Genomic DNA, 25,400 nt, shown 5'->3' on the forward strand with positions numbered 1-25,400 from the left:
TTTTAATAAAATATCGTTTCGTTGTCCACAGGCGAGGCTGCACAGAACTGCTAACGTCCAACAACAGAGCAAAGCACGAAGAAGAATGTAAGCACGACACAATGCTTTGTCCTATCACATCCGCCTGCTGCACTGTTTCCTTCGAAGAACTCTCAGCACATTTACAGTCTAAGCACAACATCATCGCCGTCTACTCTCAGAAGATCAAAATCTTAATAGAAAACTTCCAAACGAAACTCAAGAACACCGCCTTTTGTAGGACTAAGTACAAAATTGTCTTACTGTACCAGAAAAGCGCATTCGTAATCAAAGTGTGCATATACAACTATCATCTGAAAGTTGAAGTTATGCGACGGAAACTTGGTTATACCGCGGAAGTTAAAACTCCGAGTAGATCTAGAAAAGGTGAATATTGCGCTCTTATTGAATTTCAAAGTAAGTCGCTGTGCACAAAATCTGCCATTCAGATTGAGAATGGAACATACAGCAAAAAAGCTGAACTGCAGTGGAACAACGTAGTGCTTAAATCTGAGAACGATGAAGCGATTACAATTCACGTTAACATTGCAAGTGCAGACTTAGATCAAGATAGGAAAGAGTCCGCTGAATCATGATAATTAGAGGATCATTTTCTTGTGTTTGAAAATAAATCTTCGAGTTCGTGTTAGACATGTGAAAGACATAGTGTTTGAGTTCGAAGATGGTTTAAATACCCAATGCAAAACGATCTCCGATGTATGAAGGCCAAAAACTTAAGATGTGTCCAGTTGGACTGGACTTACGTACTTTGTAATTTTATCTTTAAGAGTAACAAGTAGGTTATTACTTTTATGTTTAGTAATCTTAAGAAATTTAGGAACGATTTTTCATGACTATCACTTATAATGTGTACCTAATATTGATACTTGAACGGAGTTCCTACGTGTCTTTTTATATTAATTTGTAATGAAATGTAACTAAAGACATTCCGTTTAATTTCGATCGATATGTGATTTAAAGTTAAGTGTAATTTATGTGTTCGCTATAAAATGACTGATATAACATTTAATAATAATTTTTGTGATTGTACTATAGATATTAAAAAATAAATTACGATTTTCAGACACGATTTATTCTTTTATTTTTCTGTTGGTTTAATACTGTATAGATAATTAACTATATCAATTATAACAAAATATACTTTTATAGCCCAGCGCCAATCCGCAGTATCCGCGAACTCGCAGTGGAGCAGCGTGGTGGATTAAGCTCCGATCTTTTTCCTACACGGGGAAAGGCCTAGCCCAGCAGTGGTATTTACAGGCTGAATCATGATACTTTTATATTTATGTATTAAAACTAAAACTTTTCTAAATTTTTGATAAGTACTCGGAAACAAAGAAGTTCACTACTTGAATTTGGATTATAATCAAATTAGGTTTTATTCTTTCTTCTTAAAACAAGGACATTTTCTAACGGTAGAAAAATAATAAGCTCTAATATAGTTTTGGATGTATAGAAAAATCTTAAAGTTTCTAATATTTATTATTCCATTCTTAAAATAAAATCTATATATGTATAATAACTATTTAACAAAAAAAATCAATCCGCCGATAAAACTGAAAGGCAAAAAATAATAAACCTTTTTTATGCTCCTGAGGGTGATTGGGGATAGGGTCGGCAGCGTGCTTGCGATGCTTTTAATTTTGCAGGCGTCAATAAGCTGGTAATCGCTTACCATCAGGTGAGTCGTACACTTGTAGTCGATCTAGTTATATATAAAAGAAATCTATTTTATATTATTCATAGGCTATCATTCTCCTCACGTTCTCTGACATCTTATAGAATACTAATCACAGAGAAAGGATTGAAAGCCGTCACGAAGGATGAAACAAATATGGCTGATTGCTCATTAACTAATATTTGATATTCGAATATTATTTCTAAGTGCTTGGAATATTAGATTATAGTTTACTCCGTTTCTGGTTTTTTGGTTCCGTTTTTGGTTTTCACTTCGCTATGAATAAATAATTGTTTGAAAACAGACCTAGTGTATTCTATGATTCGGCTTTAATCAAACAGCAAAGATTCACATAAAGATTATGATTTCCGATTTATATGAAAAATATAAGAAACTAGCTGTACCCTGCACGCGTTGCTAACATCCTTTTTTTCTGAACTCAGAAACCTTTGGGAGCTCATGCACAAGACTGCTGAAGATCATGACATAATCAGGACATATAGACAAACATTCATTTACATACTACCCCCCCCCCCCCCCGAGCTTTGGACCAGTCGGGCCACTCCATATTTTGAGTGTTTTAAGTTTTTAATATACATCGTACTATTTGGGACAAAAAAAAAGTATAGAACAAAAAATATAACTTCAGGCGTTCAATTTGGAATACGAGAAACGTACGAGAACGTATTCTGTTGTAGAAAGAAGAAATACGATTAAAACCTCCTTCATATTGTTCTAAGCATTCGGTGTTTTCGAATTTTCTCATGTATCATCCGTACAGAAAAGAGCGAGTGATCTTCAAACATTAGGGTTGACATTTAAATACAGCTCAAACAGTACACATACGTATGTATATTGTGTATACATAGACAGACTGATAATAGTATCAAGCTAAGCTAGCACGCCCTTTATGTGACAGACTTAAAAATGGCCAATAAAAGAAACGGTTCACCTTTACGAGCTCAATTCAATTACGAAAAACTAGATTACCCAATCGAATTTCTCTCTGCATTTGTAGTAAACTTTCACATACACAGATATACGATGCAGGAGCATGGGTTGACTACATGTAGACAATACAATAGACCAAAATAACAATTATTCCATATTATCGGCCAGTCAAAGTTGCTCTAAGTTATTTAATTTATATTTTTACAATAATATTTTTATCGATTCTGTATTTAAAATTATTACTTACACTTTATGGGCAATTTTGTTTGCAATAAATGATTATTATTATGTACATTAATAGATGATATAAAATAAATTAATTGCAACATACCATAAATCATTGAAGAATGTTTCAACATCCGTTGGAAATAAAGTAGATACGATTACGATACTTAAATAAGAAAGAATAAAATATATTTTCGCATGAGTCATGTTCAGTTAATCCTAAACGGTAGATTTAGAGTAGGTCAGTGATTATGGGTACTTAGAAATGACACCAAATAACTGTCGAGTAATTGGCATTCAAGTCACGAAGTTTACGTCTCCATTGTCATTAGCATCACTTTCTTTTTGTGAGTGGCGACTATCGCAGTTAATTAGCACATATGTGTAAAATAATGGCTATATTTGTTTTCAATTTAGATATTAAAATTTTACTAATCTTTCATGATAGAAGTCTGTAACACAGTCAGGCCGAACAATATAAAGTATTATGTGATTATAGTCACCTAGAAAATTCTCATGTCACTAGGTGTCGGTGTGATCCTTTTGTTTATTTATTCACTTGAAAAGAAAGCAGGCGAAAACTAACAAAAGCGAAACAGTTACCTGTTTTCAGCAAGCTACATGTCAATCTACCGCAGAAAAGTTTCATCCAGCTACAGTAGAGCTTAAAAAAAAGTGTGTATTTTCCAAATGTAATCTATTTTTTTAGAAGTTCCTAATTATATATAACGACGTCTTTGACAAGACATATAATAAAACAAAGTCATTATTTTGCAAAACTTTGATTTCATATTATAATTTAAATGTAAGGTACAATCTTCTGATCGGATTAAATAATGGAAATGGTTTTCTTAATTGTTATTCACAGTCGCTGCCTTTAGTACTATTTTTACTAACCACAATTTCATTTTCTCGGAAATTAATTTATTAACTGTTTCCCCGAAGAAGCCATTTTTAGAAATTGTTTTCCGATTGGTGACATAATTCTCCTAATCCTATCCAAGAAAGCGGTATATGATATGTACAAAAAATATTTTTTGAAAGTAATTTCTATATATTTTTAAAAAGGTTCCCAATTCGATAGTATTTTTTTATGTATGTTACCTCAAACATTTTTAGTGGGTGGACCAATTTCGATTATTATTTTTTTTTATCGCAAGATGGCGCGTGTCATTTGGTCCCATTTAAATTTAATACTTGAAATTTTTTTTTGCCGACCTACGTTGTATTATACCGCATAACTTTTAACTGGATATGCCGATATCGACGATTTTTATTATATTCAAAAGCTGATGGTTGTCTTGTGGGGCCCATTTAAATTTGATCAAGATCTGATGACTACTTTTTGAGTAATCTTTGATAACGCGTATTTACTCGACGATCGATGTAACTGAAGTCGGTATTTTTTCGTTTTCAAGCAAACACAATTATCACTTCAAAAATCGCGTCCTATAAAAAAAGTAATAAAAATAATTTCGTTACGCTATTTTACAACTTATATCTACCAAAAAAAATATAATTGTTTTGAATTTGTCCCAGATGTAGGTATGTGTTACCGAATCCGAATCCGAATGTATAAAATTTGGACCTTCGATGATTAATATAACTTATAGCGCTCTGTTCTTATGTGTCATAACGTGTAAATTCCTTCATTCCTAGAAAAAAGTGCTCCCAGTTTTTTAATTTAATATAATCAGTAATATTATTATCAGTTTTTAACCGACTTCAAAATAAGGAGGAGGTTACTAAATTCGACCTATATATACATATATATATTTTTTTATGTATGTTCGGGGATAACTCCGTCGTTTATGAACCAATTATGATAATTCCTTTTTTGTTGGAAAGGGGATATCCTTAGTTTGACACCATGACAAGAAAACCAGGATCTGATGATGGGATCTCAGAGAAATCGAGGGAAACTCTCGTAAATCCGCATAACTTTTTACTGGGTGTATCGATTTGAATGATTTTTAATTTAATCGAAAGCCGATATTTATCATGTGGTCACATTTAAATTTCATCGAGATCTAATAACAACTTTTGGAGTGATCTTTGATAATACATATTTACTTGACTATTTTTTCGTCTACCTACGTTATGTTACTTGTCGATATAATTGAAGTCGGTTATTCTTCGTTTTCCTGCAAACACAATTATATATAGGTATAATTATTTATTCCAAAAGACGTTACGTATGACAGTATACTGTCAAACGTGTGAAGTTCAAAAAATCACCGTTTTCTGAAAATTTCCGATTTTCTGCGAAATTCCTTATTTTTATTCCGTAAGGACTTTCTACAAAATATTGGGAGACTAAAAAAAAATATTTATGACGTAAATAAAGTGGTTTTTAATTTATTTTATAGCAAGACCACGATAAATAGGAGATTTATATATACAATGATTGATAAATAAATTTGTAACAAAAACTCAATCTCTCGAGTGATTTCGACCGCATTGATTTTCGACAGCCTGCATATGGTTGTAATTTTCGCATTAAGTAAATATTTAATGCCCGCGAAAACACCGAGTAGGTCGTAAAGATTACCAAGGATAACTCTTTCAAACAAAGACATACACAATGACTGCCTCAATACCTAAGTTTCACTATATACTTAATGTTAATGCTTATCTAAGTATGAATGTGAGTAAGGATTTATTAATTATCTTATAGTTAAAGAAATTTTGACATATATATAAATCAACATAATTGAAAATGTCTCGCTATAATTGTGTTTGCTTGCAAACGAAAAAAAACCGACTTCAATTACAATGACAAGTAATACAATGTAGATACACGAAAAAATATTCAACTAAACACGCATATTAATTTATTTATTGGTTGGATTAAATTTATTTATTTATACTTTATTTTACATCAGAGAGTTACAGACTGATAAAATGGGCGGACTTATGGCTAGCCATTTCTTCCAGACAACCCGAAACTAAAATAACTTTAACCTAAATTAGGCGATTTTTTTTTTCAAGTATATAGTGTATAGTGGTTATAGAAGATTCTTATGATAATGAAATGAAGACAGTTGCACAGAAAATTGATAATCAATTCTTCAATTTTGTATTAATTCACTTTTATAAATGTGGCTCTTAAGTTGTATTTCAACATAATATTTAAAAAGCGATTTAGGTACCACTACTAACATTCTGTGTCAGACAGCACATTATATTCTTATTAATATGTATAATACTTTTCATTATATTCTTATTATTGTGTATAATAACTTTTTCTAACCCGAAAAATAAAGAGAAAGTATTCGAAATGTGTAAGGAAAACATAACAAACACGCTTTCGTAAAAATGATATACTTTAGAACCGTGACTGTATATTATTTACTTAACCGATCAGCGAAGTAGGTGACCGGGCCTGATAATATTGTTCTCATAACGGAATAAATATTTACGTCAAACAGTTGAATGTGAGTCACTTGAAAACGTTTTCTCATTATACCTTATCAAGCTTAAACAGACTGTGTAACGCCATATTTTAAAATGAAAATAACTATTTCACATATTAATTCGCTGTTATGATTTCATTTAATTATTTTTATTGTACTCATGGCGAATTCGTTTCAAATATTTGGTAATTGTATTTCTTTCGCCATAAGAAATAATTATCCAAATTGAATTTTATGATCTCTCTTAAGTGTGTAGAAATAAAAACTGAATAATTAGAATAATAAAATTTGAAACACAAATCTATTTAATACATTATATTTAATGATTTTGTACAAACAGATATCGTGTCATGTCGAAGTGTTTTTAAATATAAGTATTTATAATATCAAAAATAAGTATAAGTGTCCCTTGTTGTTCTTACAGCATTTTGTTACTTGAAGCCTTGAAAGCGTGTTGTTGCCTTATTATCGAGTCTGGGTGTAACGTTTATATATGTACGTATCCATATATTTTATAGAGCAACCGGTTGTAACACCGGATAACATAATATAATAATGTAACTCTTTGTATTGTCAACTTGTCAAATGACTCATTAGTTACAATTAAAACTTTACTTTTTAGTATCTTATACATTATTTTCGTTTCAAATTAATTATGACATATAAAACTAACTATATTTATTTTGTGATAAAATCAAAACAATATTTAATAATATTATCAGGAGCGGATAAACGTACAGATTCACCGATTTAATGCTAACGCCTGCTTAAAATAAAAAGCAATGTGGCAAAAATAAAGATTTGCTATTAAAATAATAGACTTAATATTTCGTGAAGTTTATAAAATAAACGAACTGTAACCATTAGGTACTTCCATTAATTTACGTAGCTTTCTCGACTTGAAAAATACGTTCGCGTTTCGAAATATACGATTGCATGTTACATAACAGTTCAAATAGAAGTAAGAACGCTAACAAAACCTATCAAATACGTTACTGTGATAATTAAATGGAACTTTATTTACTGATACGCGTAACTAATGCTTTGTTGTGGTTCAGAAATAAATATAATATGATTATTTATAACTTGTAAGTGGGGAAAGAGGCCTATGCCCAGTAGTGGGATATTACAGGCTGAAGCGATTTGTAACTTGCTTATCTTATGTGGATGACAAGTTTGTTTCTTTTAATTTTTGTTGTATTATCTGGGGGCACGGTAGTGCCCCCGCGAAGACGAGCCAAAAAAAAGTATAGTACTTTTCTGTTATACAATAGTTCTATTAAAGAAAAAATAAAAAAAATAATAAACAGTGAATACATTTTTCACCTTACGCCCACGTGACGGTAGCGAAACGGCCAAGCCACATATTTTGACTAAGGTGTAGAGTTTGTGAAGTTAGGGCTTGTAGAGTTGGGACGTGTAGAGTTAGAAGCTTGGCTCTACATGAGATCTAATAACTTTTGGACAGTGCGAGCCATACGATCTCGTCTTGGCAACATTTTACATAAAAATGTTTTTGGTGGGATTATTTATTTACTAAGCATTATGAAAACAAACAGTCTTTTACGAAATTCAGAAATAATCAACAAATCGTGAAAAATAAACGTTTCCGATGGTTAATTAATAGATAGAGATGAGGATTAGATCCACAAATGCAATTGAGTTTTGAATGTAAATTTCAGAATTTACTGAACCATTTTTGAACATACATTAGGTTATATAACACTCTGAGGCAGACTGTTTACAATAGAGATCAACAATTTTTGATGTTACTCTAAGCATCTTTGAAATTATCGTAAACACAGTTATTAGATAAGGGAAAAACTAATAAGCCAACACAGTTAATATAAATACACCAAAAATAGAAGAAAAGTGAAACAGCACTACATCAGTACAGGTTACTTAAAAATACATTTCTGTCTTAACTACACCATAATATCTCAAGCAAATGTTAATTACGTATAACTTTGATAACTGTACCGTGGAACTTAAATTAACACATGCGCTCAGCAAAGTCTGTACTAACTTGAGGCTTAACTGCACTTTAAATCAGCTATTTAACGTTGGAAATAAATAAATTATTTATAAGTATTAGATTGTATATTTTGAGTTATTTATGCAAATAAACTTTTATTCTAAAGATGTACAGTTTGGAGAGTAAAAGAAGGTTGACTTAAACTAAATTTTTAATTAAATATCTTGGTTTCGACAAATGTTGTACACTGTGAAATATTACCGATGGATGACACGTTACTACCACAAATTTTATTTATTTATTTTATTTTTGTTTATTTATACTTTTTGCACACGAATACATAATTGACAAAATACAGAATTACAATTATAAGGCGGTCTTATCGCTAATGCAGCTATTTCTTCCAGGCGACCTTTCGGCTCTGCCGATAGACGAAGTGAATGAAGGGGAGGATGTGAAGAAAGGGGCGAAAAATTATGAAAGAAAGAAAAACAAATTAATAAAATATATCTAAAATTTAGTACAGTTTTAGAAATGTGACTGACATTCAAATTGTATACAAGCGAAATCGCGCTTTGTGTCTTGTTAAATAATATGAACGAAACAAAAGCGACATTAAATAAGACTAATTTCTTATAACTAAACCCGCTCCAATTTAAATTATTTCATTTACCAAAAAGCAAAACAAAGTTGTGACTTATCGAATAAACTTATGGAAAATGTCGACATTGTTATCGTTAATAATACGATAACAATACAGTTTAAACAAAGTCCCTAACCTTTCTATTATGCTGAACCAAATTCGGTATGAAATTAAGGTTATTTTTTTCTTTTCATATTATGTGTGTTAAATATGATCTGTTTATAAATAAATTGTAACAATGTGATCAAATCAGGTGAGAAGATTCTTTTTGTTAAAATATTTATTTTATCAATCTGAAATAATAATCAATTAAGGACATCTTAACCGACTTCAAAACAGGAAGAGTTTTTGGAAACCAGTCAAATTGTGACTGGTTTTTTGTACGTAATTTACCTCATTACTTTTTACTGGGAGTATCAATTTTGATGGTTCTTTTTTAAAACTGGTGCTCGTCAGGTTTTGTAAACTTAAGTAAGACCTAACGGGTAGTTTTTGAGTTATGTGTATTTAATTTACTTCGACTATATACATCATAACAACAACAAAGCTAGCCCTGCGGTTACCAACCCGTCTGTCCAGCGTGGTGACAATGGGCAAAACACGTGAGTTTACGCCATTTTGGCGTGAACTTGTGGAGGCCTATGTCCAGCAGTGGACTGCGATAGGGTGTGTGTGTGTATGTGTGTATACCATCACATCCTTTTCATAATATCACTCGACGAATCAAATTTTATTGTATTTTACAACAACTTACCTCAGCAGCGATGTAAGCAGGTATGACTGATAGTAGAAGGCTCTCTTGTTGTTCCCTCTCACATTCCAGTTTCACACGTTGTTCTAGACACGTTCTTGTACCAGCGAACGTGTTCCGATGGGCTCTCTCGGTAAGGGCTCGATAGTAGAGCCCAATACCACTTGCTGATAACAGCAACGCCAGTTCACAAATAAGCTATTAAACAAATGAAAACGATTATTTTATTAACCGACTAAAGAAGAAAAGGGAGAAGTTCTCAATACGACTCTGTTTTTTAATGCAGGATACCTCATAACTTGTGTTGGTGTACCAATTTTGATTACTCCTTTTTTAATTGAAAACTTGTTTGTGTATATTTTTGTGTGTCGTAGAAAACGAGACTTGTAAAAATTTTCGATATATCTGTATTATCGATATTCGTTATTCTATATTCGTTAGTTATGGACATTCGATATTCGTTAATTATGGACATTAAGGGTATTATTACTATTCAATTATTATGTATGTAAATCTTCACTCCAGACTAATATCCCATATACAATTCTGCAGATTAATATTTATAAATCAAAGAATTAATTTAAATTAAAAATGCGATTACGAAAAATGTATATCAATTAATTTTTATATTTATAACTTATGAGACTTCATAAAAATATTCCTAAAGAATAAATTAGGATAAGGAAAACAATTTTCAGCAAAGATAGATTAAAGAACATACGTAAACCAGGCTTAGGTATATATGAAGGTTATTTATATTTAAGCATATTAATATTGTTATAGCAATTGGAAATGTTCTTTTTGCAACTGACAGCTTGTCTATTGCTACAAGGTTTTTTAATAGAAAAATAATATTTTCTCTCAAAGAATCCTGGACAGCGTTTAAAACAATTTCGTACGAATAAAATTATTATTATATTTGAAAAGATATGCATATGTATACGTGGGGTTCATTTTATATCTTAATGGTTAACATTTTAAAATTATATTAAAATATTTAGTTTCTTTAATTACAATATATAATGAGACTTTGATTCTGAATCTTTTAGTTAGTTTATGTTTTTTATTTACATTCGCTTTTAATTAATATAACGATTATAAGAATATTAATATTACGTTTGTGTTATTTAAACAAGCGCCTGCTACAAAACTAATAGCAAAAGCATTTATTTCATATATTGCGTTTTAACACTTGGGAACTTGGAATTTACGCTACTTGTCACGCGATGCAGGAAATTTTATTAGTTAGAAAAATAACTTTAAGGAAAAATCAAAAAACTGTTTCCTATTTGTACTAATTAAATGGAGGTCAAGATTTAAATCTAAACTTATAGATCTAAATGTAGGTTTATAATAAAACTATAATTTGTAAAAATAATATATTTCATTGTATTTATATTTTTAACCGACTTCCAAAAAAGGAGGAGGTTCTCAATTCGACTGTATTTTTTTTTAATGTATGTTACATCAGAACTTTTGACTCGGTGGAGCGATTTCGACAAATTTTCTTTTAATCGAAAGGTGGTGTGTGCCAATTAGTCCCGTTTAAATTTATTTGAGATCTAACAACTACTTTTCGAGCTATATCTAGTAATGCGTTTTTACTTGACGCTTTTTTCGTCGACCTACGTTGTATTATACCGCATAACTTTCTACTGGATGTACCGATTTTGATATTTCTTTTTTTGTTGGAAAGGAGATATCTTTAGTTTGTTTTTAATTTAATCAAAAGCGGATGTTTATCATTTTATTTTTATATCATTTATTATCACATTTAAATTTTATCAAGATCTGATAACTACTTTTTGAGTAATCTTTGATAACGCGAAGTTACTTGACTATTTTTTCGTCGATCTACGTTGTATTACTCGTCGATGTAATTGAAGTCGGTTTTTTTTTCGTTTGCGAGCAAACACAATTATTTTCTATCAACCTATCTACTGCTGAATGTATGTATAAATTAAATTTGTCATGATTTAAGCCCTTACAAGAGCTATGACACTGGACACTTCTTATCCCGTAATTTAGTTCGGTTCCCTTGAGAAAATCGTATGTCCAAATGTATAATTGCAAGCGAAATAGCCGGTACAGATAATTAACAATAAAAATGGTTATTGTGGAAGTATCATTAATGAAAATATTTTAAGATATATTCTATATTTGTTTTATATTTAATTAAATATTTAGTTCTATAATGTACATGTAATATTTAGGGACTTTGAAACAAGTTACCATTACGTAAAGGTAAACGTAATTAGGTTTGTAATAATAACAAAGAAGAACTGGTAAAATGGTTATGATTTCTGGCATATTGTGGCCACAAATATATATAATAAAGAATAAATGAAGAAAATGTCTATAAAATATTAACAATAACCGTATTTTCGACTTATATTTCACAATTACTTGTAATTAAACTAGCAAACAGATACAAAATCATTAAAATAAATGTGCACCCAAAGTTATAATTATCTCTTATATTTCAAAGACATAATTCATCCGGGCGACCGCTTACGTCTTTACTTAGCGTATTATGTGTTCACTGTAGAAATACGATAACATCCCACGGGAAAAGTTGTTGCGGAAAGTTAGATACGATACTTTTGTAGACAATCTTAAGCTATGCTAGTCGCCAACTATTAATCCGAATCTATTATAGATTCATTACCATTCAAGCTACTAAATTGTAAATGATATTCTTGTCGTTGAAAACTATATGGCCATGAAATCACACAAATGAATTAATCATATAAGTATTTGAACTGGAATAAAACAATACTTTCATCGTCTAACTTGTTATTGTACTTTTAGTTTTTTTTTTTTTGGAATGTTAATTAATGTGAATTATTTGAAATGTTAATTATTTTAATAAAGAATAAATAAATCATATCAACAAAAACCCCAACAGCTTTGTAATTTGTTAGAGAAAAACTGTCATAAAAGACGCATTATCTCGAGAGATAGAAGTTTGAGATGATTAAGAAACTTTTCCCTCGAAGTTGGATGCATTTAACCGCATTTCTTGAAACTTATAATAAAATCAACTAAACTTTACTTTATAAGAACTACGAGTACTACTGATGACTTATTTTGTTTATTAAGCCATAATATTTTAATAAACGTGTACTTATTCGTGTCTATGTATTAAATAATATACAATATGAAGACTATAATTGGACAAAATTCCGTTATGATCGTAGTGACAATGAGGCATCGTAAAACAACATTTGTTAATTGTTTTCACCAAATTAACATTATTAAAAAATAATATATAACTATGTAAACTCATTTTATAAAAGGTATTTAAGATGATAATAATACTTCAATACTTGTATAAATACCAAAAATAAATAAATAACCAGTACCTATATGTAATGGATTAATTCTAAAAAGCTTAGTTGCTGCTATAACAATACTTCCATAATTGAAAATCTACTTTATATCACTGACATAGGCTATTTTATATTACGTTACGGTTCATATTAAAGTGATATAAAATAGCCTATATATAATATATAATGCTACATAAAACGTGATAAAATTTATAAACATATAGATTACCTGTTGATAGAACTGTCCTTCCTGGCCAGCCGGTCCTAAACCGATCGCCAAACCCATGTAAGCAAGGGTTAGAGCCGCAGCCAGGCCAAGGGCGATGGATCTTGCTATGGGCATCATTGTGTGCACCATCTACAAATAATACAAAAATTTATATGCTTATAGCAACTCACTACCAATGTTTTGGGTAATGATCCACGGAAACAGGTTTTTCAAGTAACGGATCCGCAACTCTGAACAGAATGTAGGTTTACTACAATCTGCGCTAACATTACAACCAAAATATCACTAGTGAAATATGCGGAGAACACATGATTTCATACCAAACACGAGCAAATGCAAATCAGAACGGATGGACCGATTTTTATGAAACTTTGTATCGGGCATATCGGGTATCGGTCGGTTACATCTATTTTTATATCCCTAAGTTACAAGGGAAGGAGATTAAGGGTGTTAATAATATGTATGGCATAACAACATTTGCTGGGTCAGCTAGTCTTATATAATTTCACTGTAAGAGACCCCCGCCGTGAGAGAATCAGTTATTCTTTGAAGAATTGACACATATTTACAAATTTATTTATTTATTTATTTTATTTCCGTATTTACACAACATATTCAAGTAACAAGTAACGAAAAGGAACAATCAGTTTCTAGGTGTAATTTGAACGTAATTACTATTATGATATCTACTTATCCTAGCTAGGTAGCTGAGCTATCTGAATATATTCTTTTACAATATAATCACAGCATCTCACACTTACAGCAGACAAGTTTATCGATAAACTTAATTACTAAAAAACTTCTTACAATTAACGCGCTCGAGTTGGATGAAAGTCTGAGTTAGACTCACAACATCACAACACAAACAAACGATCGGACCGGACAAAAACATTTGTATGGCCAACAACGCCTAAGTATAAAACGTGAAAGGAAATATTCAAAGTAGATAAAGATTTATTGCTGAATCGAAGTAAATAGGTAAGTATATTTATTTATTCAAACTTAAATACACAGCTAATCATAATATGTTGCGTAAAGGGCGGACTTAGATAACAGCCTTATTGACCTACCTATCTATTTATCCTAATACAGACAAAAATAAAACATAATTTAGGTAGGTTTATGAGATTAATAAATAAAAAAAAACTGAAAACATTAGTAATAGTAAATAAAAGAAAATTTTCACTACGCTTCAGCCTGTTATATCCCACATAGATGGATGGAAGATAGTTGAATTGATAAAAGTATTTATTCAGAATATTTAAATATTTTAAAGTGATTTCAGACATTTCATTTGAGCTATTATATATGTAAACATAAGTTTATTTAAGAAAAAAAAAGGTGTGTATGTGTCAGCTCCGACGCACGACTGGGATTTACTCCTTCGGATCGACTGTCTAAATAGGTACAAAAAAGGCTTACTAGTCTAAGGAAAAGATTAATACCATATCAAATTGTAAATAAACGAATCAAATAACGTTACCAGAAACGTAACTCGGTTACACTTGTTCATTTTTGCCTCAAAGTATCCATTTAGTATAATCAACTATAGCTGAAAGCTTATAATATTAAAGACTTTTGATATATTTAGCATTAAGTAAATCTACATAATCTATATATTACATTTACCTACCTATTCACAAATCCGTACAAAATTGTTAAAACTGTCTTTAATACGACTTAAAATGGCAAAGCAAGAGAAAACTTTTCTATTAAAAGCGAATTGCATCAAAGAAGTATTATTTAACGTACAGATGGACGTAGAATTATACAAACGCATTTAAGTGCTATGACTGCGGGCTTAACGAACAAAGAAATTTAGATAATCCACAACATAGAATTTCAGTTATTTAAGCTGAGAGAAAATTTGTATTAAAAATACCGTCCTTGAATTTATTTCATTTTAATTTAAATACTAACTGAATTAATTGTGTATTTGATAAGGATCATATAACAAAATCAAATCATTTTATATTAAGTAAGTAAGAAAATCGTTTCAATGGGAACTACGTCTCTCTAGTCGTTTCAAAATTCCTGATCATGCGCGGTAGTCTTTCTAGATCGTTCCTTTACAAATACTTTATAATGACAAAATAAATGTCAGTATAAAAATCACGCTAATGTCAAATCCGCCGTATACTATGGGTATCTTGCGGATATGCTTGTTTAATAAATATATAATATATGATAATATTTTATAAATTAAATACTAATAGTTAGTATATGTGTAATACATAACACTCAACGAAACTGTGTGGCTACGCCATTAAAGAATATAGCCACCCCCTCTCTTCCCGAGGGTGTCTTAAGAGGCGACTAAGGGATAATAAAGTTCCACTACCACCTTGAAACTTATAAAGCCGACCGATGGCGGGATAACCATACAACTGCTGGCTTTCAAATACACAGGCCGAAGACGGGCAACAGCTTCTTCGGTACGACAAAGCCAGCCCTGCGGTCACCAACCCGTCTGCCCAGTGTGGTGGCTATGGGCAACACACAATGAGTTCACGCCATTTTTGGCGCGAACTTGTGGCGGCGTATGTCGAGCAGTGGACTGTAATAGGCTGAAAAGTTGATGATAATAATAATATAATGATAATAATAAATACTAAGTAGCCTACATAGTTTAACTTTTTATGTTTATTTTAAGAAATAAAATTTATTTTGTAATCACAACCCAAAACTTAAATAAAAACTTGAAGAATGAAAATGAATAAATCATCGCGATCTTCGTCCCGCCATTTCTTTTTCTTGAGTATATTATGTTTTTTCCTAGTCCTGACAATAACGGAGAGAAAAGAAATATTAAATTTAATGCAGTCGTTCTAAAATTACACGCGTACATACATTTTGGATATTCATTTTTTACATAGATTTGTTTTTAATCTCTGTCCATCGTATAAAAAATCATATAATATTTTATATACGTAAAATATCTCACGATCGTTTCGGTGTAATGGTGCGTGTGCCGAGTCAGCGGCGCCAAAACACCGATATTCGCGGCTTCGATTCCCGCTTGGAGTGGATATTTGTGTTTATACAAATATTTATTTCCGGTCTGGTTGTTAGTCCTTGTGGATCTCCCCGCCGCGCCTCGGAGATCACGTTGAGCCGTCGGTCCCGGTTTTTATCATGTACACCTGAGAGCGATCGTTACTCATAGTAGGGAATATTCGCCAACTCGCATTGGAGCAGCGTGGTGGATTAATCTCTGATCCTTCTCCTGCATGGGATAAGTAGCCTATGCCCAGCAATGGGATATTTACAGGCTGAAGCAAGAAAATATCTATGAAAATTAAAACACTAAAAGAAATTCATACTAGTTGAACGAACGAGAAAATAAAACAATAATACGGTAATGTTATGTGAGATGGGTATTTGAAACCATATATATATAGAAATTGTATTCAGTGGTTTTATAAAAGTTCGTCACTAACAACATTCAACAAAGAGATTTTATGTTAATTGTGCAAGTGACGCCCATAAATAGATCTACATTAGAAGTTCTTGAGATAAAAAATGGTCTGTGCAACACTTAAATTTCGAATACCAAAATTCAGTCATCGCGTCTAAAAAAATAGAACAGCTAAAATTTGTGTAATATATGTTTTTTTTTTTTGTCATAATATAGTCTAGAACGCTACTAGGTATATTTTATGAGAGAAGTCTGAATAACGTATTATAATAATTACTTATGGTCGATAATAATAAAACAGTTAAATAATCCTTTAAAAAATGTTCATACAATAAATTCTCGTACATTTGTAAAAATCCCATTACAAATCCATACGTGATTTGTCTCGCAAAATCGTAAAGGAAAAGAATTTTCGTTGAGTTATTTTTCAAATGTATCTCTACTCGTATTGCTTCCATCGACATGTCATTAGTGAAGAGATCGTGAACCCTACGTGGGGAATTCAATTTCGAATGGAAAGTGTTATTTTTCTCGCTAGCCCCGTTCAGTAAATTGAACAGAGGAGTGATTGTGAGTGACCGAGGGCCACAGAGTAATTATTTGAGAATATACTCGTATACCTATATTTTTTTGTTTTTAAACGAAGATTTCATAAAAAAGTTTTTATTTTTAGTTACGGTCAATCAATTTAACAAAGGCAGAGGACTTATAGTGAGCAAGGACGTTCGAATAATTTGTTAAAGAAATTGGATTTGTTTATCAAAATCGAGAATCGTTTCTTTTTTTAAATTTCATTCAGTAAAACGGAACGGAAAACTGATTGTGAGAGCCGCAGAAAATTTGTTTTTTGAATAGATTTAAAAAAGGAGGAAATCCTCAATTCGTCTGTATTTTTATTTACACTTCAGCCTGTAATAATATCCCACTAATGGGCATAGGCCTCTTTCCCCATGTAGGAGAAGGATCAGAGCTTAATCCACCACGCTACTTCAATGCGGGTTGGCGGATATATTCCCTACTACGAGTAACGATCGCTATTAGGTGTACATAATAACAAGCGGGACCGACGGTTTCACGTGCTCTCCGAAGCACGATGGGAAGACCCACAAGGACTGCACAAACACCCAGACCACTATAAACACCTGTATGGCCATTACAAATGTTTGTCATGTGCGGGGATCGACCCCCAACCGCCAGCGCCACAGGTAAAATCCATGGCTGTAACCGTTGCGTCAACGCGGCGTTTTGTTTTACTCGCTTTTTATTAGCTTCACCTGTATGTTTATAACTGACTCCTTTGGACTTAATTTTGATCCACTTCAAACGTTCAGATTTCATTTAAACTTAGTAGACTTATCGAGGACCGATGCACAATACACAAATATGATAAGATTATTCCTTTTTATTTTGATTTATATATTTTTTAGTTCTATTAGTTTATAAAGAATACTTATACGCACTTTTTTAAGTCCGTACAACAAATTCAACAGCGGACTAATTTCAAGCAATCAAAATATTATATATTAAAGCTTACTATTATTTAAAAGTAACATCCTCGGGCTCTAAAATGCCCATGCCTTTTGTTGGACGTCATGTATTATAATACCACAGGTACAAAAAAAGTTATTATAAATCATTACAAATAAATAAAATTGGAGTGTCTGTTTGTAATATTAAAATAACCGGTTTTTACTAAATGCGTATGGATACATATACCAAAATAATATTTTTTATAATTTTTGTCTGCCTTTCTGTTTGTCTCTCTGTTTGTTCCGGCTAATCTCTGAAACAGCTGGACCGATTTAGACGGGACTTTCACTGACAGATAGCTGATGTAATAAGGAGTAACTTAGGCTATATTTTAGATTTTATTTTTAATCGGCGAACTGATCAAAAACTTTTTTGTTGAATTCCACGCGGACGAAGTAACGGGCACAGCTAGTATTATATATGGAAATAAATAACCATTTTCTTATTATTAATATTTGTACATTTAGATAAATTACATTCAGTTATACTTTCCTTAGAATAGAATATTAGAATAGAAAAGCTGTTTTTCATTCTAGTATTTTCTAGATTGATTATGAATGTCCGAATTCACTGAGTAGTAACAATAGATAAATTCATATAAATCTTTTTTGCTATTCAACAAATTTATCAAAAGAAAAAGTTTTATTTCTCGTTCGACCCATAAATAATAAAGAGAATTGATTGTGAGTCAACGAGAGCCACAGATTAATATTTACACAGACAAAAATGACAACGTGTTGAATTTAAAATACTGTGTTTAGTACTAAACGATAATTTTTTATACCATTCGCTGCCATCCTAGTGGTATAAAAAATAAGTAACAAGGGTACGGTCCGCTTTATATTAAATTAAAGGGTTGTTTGGTTAATATAGCGGTTACTTGAATTTGGAATCACATTAAATATATTTATTCCTCTTATCTGTAAAAAATGAGCTTAATAAAGTAAAATAAAGTTGATTTTTCTTCGTATTTCAAATAAATACATAACGCAAAATTTAGCTAATAATAAGTTTTTATCGTACAAATAAAATATATTCTTATAAAAATTAATGTTGACAGCCGACAAAATAAAACAATAAAAAGTATAATCAAGTTTTTCACTTCATTTATGCACTTTTGAAAACAATTTACAACGCAAACTTTGCACTTAGATTGCATCGTATAACGGAAAATTTATAAAAAGTTTAAGCTAACTAAATTTGTTGTACGCAAACTTTAAATTGTTTTTGTTTTTGTTTTTGTTAATCCTTTTGTCTGCGGGATACTATTTTATGTTAGCGTATTTTAGTAGTTTTATTTATATTTTAACTTTAGTATTATTAATTTTAATGAGCTGCGAAGACCTTGTGGATAAATTATTTGAATTTTAACCGTAAGGTCGCCACAAGACTGAATTTCAACAACTGGAGCAGACTGGGTTTCGAAATGGCTACAACATGGTAGACCACATCCATACTGTTTGGCAGATCATACACAACACTGAGGAGTATAATCATCCGTTGTGTATGGGATTTGTGTACGACGAGAAAGCCTTCGAGACCTGGGTTGTCCTGGACTCTCTGCAGAGATATAATATCAACTGGCAATATATCGAGTTACTGAGATGTATGTACATATGTACGATGCGGCGACGATGACCTTCCGAGACCAGTGAACAAGACCATTTTTCTTCGTCGCAGGGTAAGGCAGGGGGATATTATATCGCCGAAACTGTTTACCACTACACTGGAGGATGTCTTCAAGACCTTGGAATGGTGGGTACGAGGTATCGGCGTCAACGGCGAATACAGCTCTCACTTTCGTTTCGCCGAGGATATCGTTATATTTGCAAAGACACTGGAGTCCCGACGTGTCGATCACATGGGTCAGTCGGGTCATTGTAAGTATATAAAAATGAAATGTAGAAGCTATCCTGGCGAAAATAAATATGAAAAATTAAAGACCATACACTACTTTTAAAGTAGTCGTACCAACTTTACAGCACGAACGCTTTCTTGTTGCGTTGACACTGCTTTGCGCACTGTGGACTCAGGTTCGGCTTCAGGAAACCGTTCGAGCTCGGCAGCATCGAATGCACCCTTTCGCTGGATGTACCGAGCTTGATCTGCCAGGTTCTGTTCCATGATAGTTAAATTTGGCTCAGGCCGCAAGAACTCGTCTTGCATTACAGCCCAGTTATATATGGTAGCCAGTCCATCCGGTTTCCCCTCCGACAACCCTATTGTACGCTCGCATGATATTCTCGTTAATTGAAGTCGTCGATTTCTTGCGGTGCACTCCACCAGCGGCAGGCGGCTAATGGTTGGTCCCTTGAAACTGTCGACACCAAGCCAACTAGCGAAGATGGAAAATTAGCCGACCGGTCAGGTGGTGGTGCCGGTCGGGGGGGGGGGGTGACTGACGGCCCGGATGCAGCCACTTATATCACAGCCCTAGACGTGCTTGGGCATCCCCCAGGCAGCGGTCCTTGTCCTTCCAGTTGCTCCTTCCATTTTTTTCGTCCTCCATCTATGTGATTGTTTGTCACTTTTTACAACACCCAAGGCAGAAGAAAGGGTGACCCTATTTAAAATGCTCATTTAATAGCTAATATTTAAACTGCCTGATTTTTTTTTTAGCTTTTCAGCACTTTTGTAAACCTAAAACCGAATAAATAGTAAAAATTATTTAAAATGTTTTTATTATATGGTGTTACTAAAAATTTATGCTTTTCACAATTTTTCCTTTATCTGTGCTATGATGATACGTTGCTTCGTGCCAAATTTCAAGATTCTGAGTTCACGAGAAGTACCCTGTAGGTTTTGATTCCCTTGCGAGTGTCAAAAATTTGCAGCATAAAAGGATCTTTTGACTACGTCGGCTTACAAATTTGATTTTTTCATAGTTTTAAGGGACAGTAGACCTAAGTATTTGAATTTCAGTTTGATACCTTCACGCGTTCTTATGAATAAAAGGTCTTGACAGACAGACGGACAACAAAGTGATCTTATAAGGGTTCCGTTTGGCACAACTGAAAGCTTTTAAACCCAAGAATAATAATAATAAGGAATGCGTTTTTTTCTTCTGAGGTACGGAACCCTAAAAACTTAAACATCGGCAAATTAAATAGATTTAATGTCAATTAATCATTGACCAAATTAATGTCATGTGAGTAGAATTAAGCAAAATGTTTTAGCAGTAAGTTAACTTAAAAAAAATTTAAAATGAAATAACTAAAATATTAGTTTTAAATTATATATTTCAAAAGAGAATAAAGACTCATAATTATATGCATTTCATAAAAAGTAACTATGTCAATGTTACAAACATACTTACCAATATAAGAGCAAACAGTGGCAACGGGGCGTGATGTGTAGCCATCAGTGTACCAGCACCAAGACATACTGTCACCAGTATCGACCCAGTTAACGCCAGCGCTTCCCACTCCGCCGCAGCTGGTAACAGCGCCATCGCCAGTACGGCCAGAAGCACGAATATAATCACTGACAGCACTGATATTGCTGTCACTTGGGCTGTTAATGTCTGTAACCAAAAACAAAATAATAAGATAAAATTAACAAATATTAAATAACTTATATAACAATTTTATTCAATAAATAATTTAGTTAAAAAAAATGGCTACTCGTACCGGTAGGCTGTACGGATATTTCAATCAAGGCGTTTATGTATATGTTGTGTGTTTTTGTATAATTCTGTTTCGAAGACATTTGATTATTATTATTATATTACATATTTACAATTCACAACCTTATAACTAAATATTAAAATAAATTAAATACAAACAACGGACGGACGGAATGTATGACAAACACACGCCCCTATTTGCCCTTAAAGGTATAATTTCTCAAACTCTATTCTTATTGGACGTCTTTTACAATAAATATGTAGTATTTATAGATAAGTGAAGTGACAGACCTTCATACAAACTTGTTCGAGTTCTCAAATCACCTTAATCCTGTCACAAAATCTGATCTTAGCAAACGATTACTGATTGAGATATCGTGATGAGACAATGGCCCAACGATTTTACATATATTATCTTTCAAATATCGGTGATAAATTAAAAACTCAAAAAGTTTTTTTTTTTTCATCAATTAAATTATGTAATACACTCTAAGAAACAGTTCTGTTATCAAGAAAATTTTTTTTTTAATTATAAGAAAACCCATCCGCCTCAACCTAAAGTGCAGTTATAAATATTTTAGCAAAGGAATCTCAGAAAGTTGAAAGCCGTGCAACATCTCTAGAGATCTTAAATTGTTGTCAGTTTTAGTAGTCTTAGAAGCACAATGAATCTTGGAGCATCACAAAAGCCACGCCCGCGGCGGTTGACCTGAATGGGTCAGTACCTTTGTCGTCTTTTATTACGCCATTTCCACTTAGAGATATGGTTAACTTGACATAAATACTTTAATATATTAATATTTCCTTCTCTTATGAAGAAGAAGTATCTGTTTACACAACATAAAATGTGTAAAAATCTGAGCCTGAAAATCTTGTTTTTGATACTTATGTACAAATTACAACAAATTGTTATCCAAGAGATAACATAACATTTTTGCACCCCATCCCATAGTTCTTATTTAGTCATCTGCCCAAAGGTTGCCTGGAAGAGATCGCTGTATTAGCGATAAGGCCGCCTGTTGCAACTGACGCAAATTCTATTTTTATATATCATTGTAATGCTGTTAAAGCCTTATATTGGTATGCGAAAGTGTAAATAAATAAATAAATAAGAAATGGCAAGAGATATCGTGGATGATAACAAATGCTCTGGAAATATGAGCTGAAACTTACTACGGGACCCAAATGGAGGAGATTTGCTCAAGACAGGAAGCAATAGAAACTACTGGAGGAGGCCTTTGCCAAAAGGCACACAGAGTTGAGAGACATCCTATACCCAAACGAATCAAACAGTACAGTTATAAAGATTAATCTCACCCAGTTTATCAGGCTAAAAAAAACAAAATATTTATCTACGCATTATTAGGGATTAATTTAAAAGTACTCGTCAGGTCATGATCAAAGTAGGACTACGTGATAAGCTTTCGAATCGAGAACCTTCTCCTATTTTTTAAGTCTGTTAAAAATACTCTAATTCCCTTTAAGACAGTTAAAGTTAGTTGTTTTATTATTTGCAAAATCCGTGGAATCCTGTTCAATTCGTGAGGCACGAGCTACCATTATCATTGATAGTAATTAATCGCTCGACAAAATCGCAGTTCTGCTAACACGCGGGAGCACATAATCACTTATTTATTATAGTTAAAAATAATTATGATTAATGTTATGCTACCACTTATTTAAAACATAGATTCTGTATGGAAGAATCGGCAATAAATTAAAAAAGGGTACAAAAATTAAAACACATAAGATTATAACCTAACATCTAGATAAATTATCAAAGTATAAAGACCTTCCTTAATCAGAATTACGCTCTTGGTGTCTAGGACGAGGGGAGACTGTCTGTTTTGTAATGCCATTGAAAAGTTATTACAGGCAATTCTTTTAGAATAAGTGTTCTTGTAGTCAAGAGGGGGACCTCTTCAATAAAGACCATCAAATGCATACTTCTTATACATTATTAAATTAAACTGTTCTGTAATTTATGTGTTGCTTGGATACTCAGATTTGTACAGGAAACATTTGAATAAATCAGAAACAATCGCTTTAATGTAGTGATGCGTGTAGTCGCCTAAAACACCAACGGTTTGCGGGATCGATTCAAAATCAAAATAAAAACAGCTCTATTCAAATAGGCGAAAAGAGCATTTTCAAATCGTCATTTTAGAAATTAAAATCTTAAATTGATTATTATTTTTGTAAAAGCAAAGCTACCACCGATTCGGAATGTAGATTCCCGCTCGGGATGGATATTTGTATTTTTACAAATATTTTTTTCCGGTTTAGATGTCTGTCCTTGTTGATCTCCCCACCGTGCCTCGAAGAGCACGTAAAGCTGTCGATCCCGGTTGTTATCATAAATATCTGATAGCGACCATTACTCATAGTAGGAGATATATCCGCCAACTCGCAGTAGAGCAGTGTGATTAAGCTTCAATCCTTCTCATACTACAACTACGTGGAGAAAGATACATTTGCCCTGTGGTGGGATGTAACAGGCCAAATCGTATCGTATATCGTATCGTATCAAAAAATACAATTCGTTAGTCTAATTTGCGTAAAATCAGGCGCTGTATGTGCGTGAATTTGTGTTGGATGTGTCAGTTATAAAAATCAAAAATTACAAAAAAGTGAACAATTTACGAGATATGAAGGTACGTACATATTATGTCTAAGTAGCAAAAGATCTTGATGGTGCCATTGATTATGTATACCTATCCGTTTTAATGGATAATTTATTTAATACATATATTAAAAAAATAATTTAAGCTTTCAACGTTTTCATTATACCTTGATCGATCTAAATCGAATGTCAAAAACATATGATATCAAAATGCTTTTTAAATGATAATTACTTGTTTTTAATATGTTTAAAAAATACTTATAAAATAAAATTAATACAATTCGACATTGCAATCAAATCAACTTTTCTTTATAAACCTTTCAAGTTTGACTTTTATTTAAATTATTTATTAGAAAGAATTAGAAACATCTCTTTCTCTAGTAAATTTATTTTACAATTAAACTTTTTGTGTGTATATAAGTTCTTTATTTTTTTTTTTTAATTTCTCTTATACAATTTTAAACCATGTTCTTTGTTAAAAAGCAAATGCCCTAATAAAAAATTGTATCTCAATAACGTGTTCTCAAATTAAAAATTTATTTTATAAATTTTTAACTATTAAGAAACGATTATTAAGAAACGATATTATACTTTAAAAATGTAACAAATATTAATAATTCGTTAAAAATAAACACCAAGTAATTCTGAAAGTTCAATTATGACTTAATTTAAGACAATCAGTCAATAGTAAAACAATAAAAACATTATTGGAATTACAAAAACGATTCTACTATTTGGACTCCGACGTAATTAATGTATTTTGGGAATCGTGAAAAATAATTTTAAATTTTCAAACTTTAGGTTAGGCTAAACATAAATATCGGGACTTCTTTGTTACCTTTAAGTAAATATGTTACTAGCATTAACACTTATATCAATCATAGCTTTCAACAGTGCCAAAATAGCACATGATGATTCAGCAAGAGTCACTTAGGATAAAGAGTACCTACACGAAGAAAATTAAT

The 25,400-nt window shown here is 31.9% G+C and overlaps 1 protein-coding gene across 1 annotated transcript in view; it reads right to left on the minus strand.

The window, feature by feature from the left end:
- LOC123660016 (adenylate cyclase type 2-like) overlaps window positions 1-21,669 on the minus strand; it is a 113,977-nt gene extending 92,308 nt beyond the window's left edge. Inside the window, exons 1-3 of the mRNA XM_045595158.1 lie at window positions 21,504-21,669; window positions 13,240-13,368; window positions 9,682-9,876 (exon numbers count right to left, since the gene is read on the minus strand). Coding sequence (XP_045451114.1) covers window positions 9,682-9,876; window positions 13,240-13,368; window positions 21,504-21,638 — 459 coding nt within the window. The 5' untranslated portion in view covers window positions 21,639-21,669. The remainder of the gene's footprint in view (window positions 1-9,681; window positions 9,877-13,239; window positions 13,369-21,503) is intronic.
- Window positions 21,670-25,400: the final 3,731 nt, after the last annotated feature.

The sequence above is a fragment of the Melitaea cinxia genome, chromosome 14 (genome assembly GCF_905220565.1).
Source record: "Melitaea cinxia chromosome 14, ilMelCinx1.1, whole genome shotgun sequence".
Taxonomy (NCBI): domain Eukaryota; kingdom Metazoa; phylum Arthropoda; class Insecta; order Lepidoptera; family Nymphalidae; genus Melitaea; species Melitaea cinxia.